The sequence below is a fragment of the Salvia splendens genome, chromosome 9 (genome assembly GCF_004379255.2).
Source record: "Salvia splendens isolate huo1 chromosome 9, SspV2, whole genome shotgun sequence".
NCBI classification, from domain to species: Eukaryota; Viridiplantae; Streptophyta; class Magnoliopsida; order Lamiales; family Lamiaceae; genus Salvia; species Salvia splendens.
Genome location: NC_056040.1, coordinates 25,770,150 through 25,779,612, shown reverse-complemented (window position 1 = coordinate 25,779,612; position 9,463 = coordinate 25,770,150). Strand labels below are relative to the sequence as shown.

The 9,463-nt window shown below is 37.6% G+C and overlaps 1 protein-coding gene across 1 annotated transcript; it reads right to left on the bottom strand.

Annotated features, from left to right (window-relative positions):
- Window positions 1-1,909: 1,909 nt before the first annotated feature.
- Window positions 1,910-6,151, bottom strand: LOC121749849 (signal recognition particle receptor subunit alpha-like). The gene is made up of 10 exons (XM_042144500.1): window positions 6,047-6,151; window positions 4,277-5,274; window positions 3,831-3,915; window positions 3,588-3,683; window positions 3,283-3,435; window positions 3,081-3,188; window positions 2,860-2,979; window positions 2,509-2,634; window positions 2,334-2,417; window positions 1,910-2,226 (listed from the first exon to the last, which is right to left on the bottom strand). Exons 2-10 carry the CDS (start codon window positions 5,248-5,250, stop codon window positions 2,101-2,103), a joined length of 1,872 nt encoding a protein of 623 aa, XP_042000434.1. The 5' UTR covers window positions 5,251-5,274; window positions 6,047-6,151; the 3' UTR covers window positions 1,910-2,100.
- Between the last annotated feature and the right edge of the window lie 3,312 nt (window positions 6,152-9,463).

Here is a 9,463-nt window from a genome sequence, read left to right as displayed (position 1 = left end):
TGTTCTTGAATATGCTCATAGTCATGTGCTGTGTTTCGAATTAAAATTCAAATGGCAAACACCATCGCAAGTATTTTACGATTTTTCTCTATGTTTATGAATATGTTCATGTCTGTTTTTACTATTAAAGTTGATAGGGCTCCTTCCAAGCATGGTTTTATAGTGGTTACTATACTAATCGGGGTATTAATATTGGAAAAAAGTGGTGAATTAAGTGTGCGGGAGCTAAAAAGCATCATAACGGCCAAGCATTGGGACGACTTAATCAATTGAGAAAAGAAGCATAAAATTGCCCAAAGTTGAAGCAAACTGATCAAGTGAAGGCAGACTGAGAGACTGGACCTGGCAGCTGCACGAGTTGATCAAGACAAGATGAAATCAGGAAGCAGCGAAGGATGGGTTATAGGAGAGAAAAAAAGAATGCCTTCTCATGCAAGGGCATTAACGCCAAATCATAAGGAGCTTACCCTAGGGATTTGTGCCCCAAAAGCCGTCCTATAAATAGTGGAAGGAATGCACACATAAGGGGGAATCCATCATCACGAAATTATCACCGCTTCACATTCCACACCGCAGGCTAGCATGGAGCAAGTATGATAGCAGCAGCCGAAGGAGAAGTTCTACCGCTACATCCCTCTCTTCTTCCTCGCCAAGGAAGAAGGGAGCCTTAATTTTAGAAGAAACTTTTGTTCGCTTATGTTTACCTACATCCTGGGGGGTTGATACATTGTTTACTTAGTTTTTCAGCTCCAGTTCTCGATTAAACTTTGAATCTACAGTTGCTTTTGAGTTTCGATCTCAGTTAATTCGTATGCAAGTAGTTTTTATCGTTTGATCTTCGAGTTTGTCGTTGGAATTTTGAATTTGAGCTGGAATTGTTGAAGTTGTTTATGAAATGGAGTTTTCAATGCACGTTGGTTTGGATCTGATATTTTCTGAGTTGGAGCTTGCTTTGTCTAGATTTAGTTCAGTTTGATTTTCGCTGATCGTTTAGATAGCTTTTCAATTCGTGTTAGATGTTTAGATCTGCTTGATTTAGTTAGTTTACGTCTGGAACTGAGTTGGAAATGTCAGTTTGCATGGTGCAGGAGCATTTTATTGTTGATCTGTTTTTCTTTTGCTTGAATTGCATGTATCTGATCTAGATTAGTCGTATTTCCTGTTTTATGCTAGGTACTCTGTTAGATCTGTCGTCGTTACTTAGCTAATTTACTTTTGGTTAATTGTAGAAGAAGAAGGTCGTAGTTCGTTAGCATAACCATCTTTGTCACCTTTTCCATTTATTCAACTTTATTGTAGTGGGCAGGTTTTGAGTCAATGGTCTCGATTTACTTTTGCAGAAATACCTTTAGTGTGTCAGTCCAGTTGATCATTTTAATGTCTTCGCTTTGTCCTAGTTTAGTTTAGCTTAGTTGATTCATTAGTTTTTGTGACTTGATCAGTTTAGTTCCATAGTTTTAAACTTAGCCCACTGAAGCGTGGCAGCAGCCAAATTTTCCCAAATGTCCCAAACACAACTAGACATGTCTCCGTCTCTGAGGGATTCGACCCTTATTTCCTTTTACTAGTTTATAGTATTGTGGATTAAGGTCTTCAAAGCCCTAAGTCTCTCAATTTGCACACCCAACGACTAGTTAGTAACTTACTTGATCCGTTGAAAGTTTTATCTTGGTCAAGTGCGTGAACCCTCATCTGTTTAATCTGCACATGAGCTAGAGATACACTCATAGTCTTAATAAGAGCTTTCAAAAGTATACGACTTTATTGTTATTAAGAAATCGTTGAGTTTAATATTTACCAAGCATGACTCACCATCCAAAATAAAAGATTAATATTGAAATATTTCGAACTGCCAACATTAAAAGAATTTCAATGAATGTAGTATGACAACCGCAAAATGCAAGGGCAATGAGTCACTCTGAAATGACATTTCAGATTCAGGAATTTCAAGAGAGAGAGAGAGAGAGAGAGAATCCAGGTTCATTAGAAGTAATATCACACAACACAGGTTAAGCTTGAGAAACAAACAAAGAGTAGATGTAAATCCAAGTTTAAAACGGTAAAAGCAAAAGCAAAAGCAAGCAAGGCAGGCTAATGGATCTATTTGAGAAGCGTTTTCACGATGGACTTCACATTGAGCTTCTTCAAATCAGTATAGGATTGCCCACATCCAACAAACATCACCGGTGCTCCAGATATGTAAACCATGGATAATGCAGCTCCCACCTACACCATTTTTTTTATTGTTTTGAGTAAATAAATCTGATGCCAACTATTATGTCATGTCATGTCATGTCAAACAAAACAATGATTTGATGGGGATGGATACAGACCTTGTCGTCAATGGTGTCGAACTTAGTTAGCAGGATCCCATCTATCAGTCGGGGATTTGGCGAGGGTGAGAGGTCACCTAGTTTCTGTACAAATTCAAGAACAATGACCAGTTAAGTGGCGTATAAGCATCGCATGAACTAATGAGGACAAATGAAAAAGAAACAAAGAATCAACCTGGTTGAACTTTGACAACTGATCAACAGCATCGTTCCCCACAAGTGCCTCGCCAACAAACAGAACAAGGTCTGGACTGTTAACGTAGATAAGCTTTGACAGAGCTCGCATCAGTGGTTCGTTATCCTGCAAACATGAAAATATCTCAATGAGCACGCACTTAGCTGGAAAATGCACTCAAGATAACACAGGATCCAGCAACTTGGGAGTCAAACATAAGATCATGTAGCAATGGATTTCGAATGTAAAAACCACTAAAGTAGCACACCCACAGGCCACATCTTTTAACATTAACCAAACAGTAAAAAAAATGTCATTGTCACATAGAAAACCAGAACATCCGTAATGTACCTGCATTCGTCCAGCTGTATCCACCAGAACAACATCTGAACCATTTCGACTGGCCTCCTGAATTGCTTCTTTAGCCACAACTGCAGGATCCTTCTCGTAACCTTTCTCAAATATGGTAATCTGATGGTGACAAGATCATAGCCATTCCAGTTAGAAGTTAGAACTATTTCAGTTAAGACATGTATATAGCAGGTAAATAAAAGTGTGGCACTACAATATACCTGAAGTCTCCGTGCATGGGTACGCAGCTGCTCCACGGCACCTGATCTGAATGTGTCACAGGCAGCCATCATTACATTGACATTATGCTGTTGAAGCCAGTAGGCAACCTGGCAAAGACATGTGGTATAATCATAAGGAGAAAGTGTGCAGTTGGTCAAATCTTCAACTTAAATTAAAATATTAAATGTGAACATAGACTACCTTAGCAAGATTGGTAGATTTCCCTACTCCATTAACTCCAACAAAAACCACAACATAAGGTTTCCCTTGCTCCTTCGCAGCATGAACATCCCTCAAAATATCAATTGAGCGTCTAGGAGTTAAAATGCGAGTGAGTGCATCTTCCATAGCAGCCTGGAAGAATCATTAGAACCATTAGATCACTGAGGAAGTTCTAGATATGAACCAAGAGAAATAGATAGCAGCAATTATGCCTAATTATCCATATAGATGTAATATTTTCACTTTTCCTGCCTGATAGAAGAGGTTCAGATATTCTTCGATACCTGAACTGTTGATGAGACTCTTGTGAAAGAAGCTTGCTTTTTCCCCTCAAGACTTGCGGCCACTGATTCACAAAGTTTCTCAGCTATTTCCTCTGCCTGTTGACGACCATTCAAAGTAGGAACAAAAACATATTACCAGACACTTCATGGAAATTGCAATGCTAACTTGTATAGTAGAAATCAATTGCCATGTGATAGACCCCAGAAGTGGAAGTTCGTAGTAGATAAGACACCACAACTTACCACGTTCTTGGTCATAAGTCTGTCCTTGAGAGCTTTAAGAGCTGGTTCTAGGTCAGACTTCTCCAAATTTGCTTTACCTGCAATACTGAACCAGATAAAAAAGTCAAAACGTATCTTTTGTAAAATTGTTAATAAGCTGAAATTATATGCCTGAAATGCAGAAGGATTGACAATAAGTTCGGCCCAAAAAAAAAGAGAAATACTCGCACAGTCACACTATCTTCATGGTCATATTTATTGGTAAAATGCCTGAAGGAATACATCTTGACTTGCACTCCATAATATACTCGATCCAGTACTCATTTTGTTGCCTCACACTTAACTAAATAAAGGAAGTACATATTGAAGAAATAGCTCTAGCAACATTTTCCATGTTTAATAAATTGAACATGCTGTAAGTAGAGGAGAAAATCATTTTAGCTCAGTTCAGGTCAAGACATATGTACCTCTGGAACATGGATGAAAACCACCCTTTCTTCTTTCCATCATTCTTATTATCCTTTCCAGTCTCTTCATCCTCACTTTCGCTTTCACTGTCACTGCTAACAATCTCATCTTTGTCCATCATACTCTCACCTTGATCTGTCGATACAACTGATATGTGCTGTTCCCCATTCTCACTCCCTGGATCAGTGAAATCTAATTTTGCCTCTTTTGGTGAATCATCCCAAACTCTGTTCTTTTTTGTTGTCTTTTTAGGTTCCTCTTTGGAAACCTTGTTAGCAAAACTCTCAGTTTTTTTTCCACCTTTCGACCTAAGCTTTTGTAGCTTATTTACATCAAAAGCACCAGTGTTGGAAACGCCATTCTCTTTCCCATTATTTTTAACTATTGCAGTTGGTTCCCCTTTACCAATATGATTATTCTTGAGATTTCCATTTTCTGAAAGGCGGCCTTTGAAGTTTTCACCGGCATGATCATTTCCAGATTCACCTCCACTCTTTTTTTGATTACCTCCATCCATGTTTCCATTTTGCACATTCCCTTGCTTTCTAGCAAGGTTATTGTTCACAGGCTTGACCACCTGCTTTGATTTCTTCATTTCCTCTGCACGAGCTTCAGCTTCCTTCTTAAGCTGTTGAAATATATCATCAAAGTCATTGTATAAAGTTCGCTTTGGATCATAAATCACCGAGAACTCTTGCTTAACCATAGAAAGCAGATCGTCGACATACAAGAGATGGAGAATACGCTGATACACAGCGACAAAAACAAGCCCCATATCATTGTGAAACGTCCACTTAAGAGTGTATGAACAACCCGGGGCATCATAATTGTATGATGCAGCACCTGACCTTTCCTCCAAAAGGCAGGACCTTATCAACGTATCAATAGGCGACCCTCTAAGAGCATTCCCAAGCTCTTTGCAGGTCCAGAGGATTAAACCTCCTCTTGTAAATATGAGTAACTGCTCTAACATCTCTAGAGCTCAGAGAGTCCTATCCTGCAAAAGTATTACAATAAAGTGACATCTTCAGAAACCTTTTAAAATCACCAATTCAAATGATACTTAAATATTCAACGATTATCTCAAAAATACTGAAAAACTTCATAAAAACCATTGAGCCACTGAGCAATTAATGATAGTCAAACCCACACACTTAATAAAAAAACAAGCACAACTTTAAGAAATTCCAAAGCATATTAGGAGCTCCCTTGATAGCTACTTAATCTGCAATTCTCCTGAATAACGTCTTTTGCGAAAAAGTAGTCCTATGTCTTTAAGCGGAGTATCATACAGATCACCTCACATGCATCGACATCAACATATCCAAACCATTAGATCCAAATTTTTGGGGCATCAATTTTCACCAATTCTAAACAGTGTTGCAACTTCAAATTCTAAACAGCTATCAATCATCAGATAAGCTGCAAAGACCATGATTCTGACTAACCATATATAAAAGAGGAAACCACAAGCACATTCCTTTGCATGTCAATTTAATCGCAGAAATATATCAGATCCCAAAAAGGTACCCCAAATTTAAGAAGCAATAGGGGAAAATAAGAGATTTACAAAATTCACTCGACACAATTGACGAAAAATCGAAATCCTAATCGAAGATCAGAAACATCAAGGAGCTTTACCCCAATCCCTTGACCAGAATAGATCAACAACAAAGTACGGCTACCAATCATAAAATTACCCAAAATTGAAAACGACGAACGAATCACATAAATCCTTAAATCTACTGATCTGATAATAAATTCATCACCTGAAAATCGTTAACGCCAATTCTGTTAAGGAGATGGGAGGAAATCCCTTGTCAAAAAAGGAAGCGAGAAAATAAACCTAAAAAAAGAAAAGAAAATGGTTTTTGAAAATGGGAGCTGACTGGGAATATATAGTTGGTCGGGCAAAACCGGTGTCCGTGTGCTCTAAGAGCATCTCCAGTGGGCGGATGTCCCACTAGGACATCCACTAGGACATCCCAAAAACACCTCATGCCACGTCACTAGGACTTCTCATCCCACTGCCACGTCACTAGGACATCCCCTGCACAATCCGCCCTTCCCATCGCCCTTCCCACTAGGACATCCCGCAATAAAAAAAATCACAATAATTTAATTACATAAAAACGGAATTATAATTTTGACACAGAATAAAAACTGAATCATAATTTTAATTACATAAAAACTGAATTTAATTACATAAAAAAATAAATAAAAAAATTAATTACGGGACGTCCGACCCGGACGTCCTACCCTCGCCACAGTGGCGGACGTCCGCCCGCCCGTCGCCCGCATGTCCGAGGACACCCGACGTCCTCACGGGACGTCCGTATCCGATCATCGACGCCACAATGGCGGACGTCCCGGTCGCCCGTCGGCACGTCCGACCGGATGTCCGACCGGACGTCCGCCATTGGAGATGCTCTAACGTCAATCAGATTTACCCTCGTTGAACCGGTAAATTGATGTCAAAATTAGTAGTAAAATAATTTGGATATCAAATTAATAAATAATATAAAAAAATAATTAAAATATTATTAGTAGATAATGAAATTCACCTCGTTAATCAATACTCTTCCGTTTCACAAGAATATGCATTCTTTTCTTTTTAGCTCGTCCCATAAGAATATGCACTTATCCAATTTTGGAAACTATTTTGTCTTAAATGAGGTTGACGCATTTATTAAAATAATTGAGTGAACAATTACATAAAGTACTCTATGATGATTAACCAAGAACGACGGAGAAGGAGCGGAAACTGTAAAGCGGAAGGGTACCTTGATCCATTTAAAATCGAATGGTGGAATTGCTTTGCAGCGACTATGGATCTTCCAAACGATCAGAGACATTCTTTGCAATAGTCTGCTGAGAGAATACAGAGATATCGAATGTTCTTCTGACGTCTGGGGACCATAACCTAATCTTATATTTATAAATATAAGAACTTTTATTTTCTATTCGGTCCCTCAACAAATAGAAAATCACAAAATGATATCTACATTTATTTCCATAACAAATAAATACGCTTTAGCCCAAACTTTAATCTTTATAGGATCACTTTAATTGAGCAACTGAAAGATAGTCACACACTTTAAATTAGTCATATGGAAGCCCTAATTTCTAACAATCTCCCACTTGGGCAACACATGACACAGAATGAATGTGTACAAACCGAATGAGCGCTCAAATATGCTATCACATAGTGTATTCCCGAACAATCTTATTATCAACCATAACGGCATAGGACTAAAGAGGCAGTCACCATATTTTTTCATGATTATACCCATCAGTAATCACATATGCAAATATAATTAACAACAGATCAATTATGGAGTGTAGCATGGAAATTTCATGCAAGATGATCATAAATGTCTATTTCCAACTGGTTCTAAGAAATCTTTAGTGAGATCAAACCAAAACTAAATAACACAAATAAATGACAAAACATAAGTATTTTATTTCTGGAGAGAATAACATGAGTTTTATAACTGCAAGTTCAAAACACAATATGGAGCAATAACCAAAACTACTTCCACTGAATGGAAGTACCCTTAAACAACATAACACTCATTTGGGCTACATGCCCGTGAAAGACCTTGGGTGATAGTCCTTTAATAAGCGGATTTGCTATCATCAAATATGTTCCCTTATGCTCTATATGTATTTGTCCATTCCAGACCTTTTATTTTACAACCAGGACGCTATGACATAGCAAAGCTCCTGATGTTTTGAAATATAATACTGCAGAGTTATTTTCACAACATAACTTAAGCGGTTTTTCAATACCTTATAATATGCAGCCATGTGACAAAGTTTCGTAGCCATATTCAATTACTAGATGTCCAAGAACAAGCTATGAATTTTATTGTCATGGCAGAAGGTGATACAAGTGTTTGCTCAACACTTCTCCAAGAAATGGCTCCACAGCCAACAAACATATGTAACTTAAAATGGATCCTTTACTATATTGGCATCTAACAATATTAGAATCAGTGAATGCATAATGATCTCTCCAAATGATCTGATTTTTCTGTATGTGAGCATGTAACGCTTAGTTCTTTGTAGTATCTCATAACCCGTTTCACTACTTCCTAATGATCCATATCGGATTACTGAGATATCTGCCCGACCTAGTAACAATAAAAATCAAATTGGGTCTAATACATACTTGAGCACACATTAAGCTCCCAATAGCCGAAGCATATGGAACATTTTGCATTTTCTAAATCTCAAGATTTATCTTAGGGAACTGAATAAGACTAAGTTTGTCTCCTTCAGCTATATGGGTATTTGTTTACTTGCAATTATGCATCTCAAATACTTTATGAACTTTTTCAATATACTCCGTATACCTTTTTGTGACAACCGAAGAATATCTTGAGAGCTATCTCAATTTATTTCGATTCCAAATACAAAAGGTTCCCCCAAGATCTTTCACTTCAAATTTCTTCGAGAGTAATTCTTGGTGTTGTGCAATATTCCTTATTATTAATTGCAATCAATATGTCATCGATATGCAAAACCAAGAAGATGCATTTGCTCCCACTAAACTTGTGATACGTACAACCATCAATGACATTCTTTCCTAATCTAAATGAAAAACTACTTCATAAAATTTGGGGTACCATTGACGAGAGTCTTGCTTGAGATTTTTGAGCTTGGTTTTGGATGATCTCATCAACATGGTATTGAATATTTAAACATTATCATACCGAGGTTCTTGACCCGCCTCTTCTTCAATGATACAAATTGATCCCTAAACATTGTCAGAAGTAGTATTAGGTGTCAAAACAGACTCCTCCTCAAAAGTAATGTCCTTTATTACATTCTTCCCCCTAAACTCAACATCCTCAAATAATACTATATTTGTCATCCCAAAATTAGTTCATTTTGTGGGATCATAAAATTTGAACCCTAAAATTCTTCTGGATGACCAAAGTGAGAATATACGCTATAGTCTTCATTGCCTCTCCCCAAAGATAATGTGACAAAGAATAAAGAAATCATGCTCCTTAACATATCTTTAAGAGTTCTATTTTATCTTTCAGCTACACCACTCATGCTAGGTGATCCCGACATGGTATACTAAGGGATGATCTCACACTCTTCCATATAGAGAGCAAAAGGTCTTTGACATTGTTCACTTAAGCAGTCATTTATGTTGTTGTATTCGCCACCAT

Coding starts and splice junctions, on each gene's coding strand:
- LOC121749849 (XM_042144500.1), bottom strand. CDS start 5,250: ATGTTAGAGCAGTTACTCATATTTACAAGAGGAGGTTTAATCCTCTGG. Junction 2,418..2,508: donor AGTTGTCAAAGTTCAACCAG/GTTGATTCTTTG, acceptor GAATTTGTACAG/AAACTAGGTGACCTCTCACC. Junction 2,227..2,333: donor TCGACACCATTGACGACAAG/GTCTGTATCCAT, acceptor AAAATGGTGTAG/GTGGGAGCTGCATTATCCAT.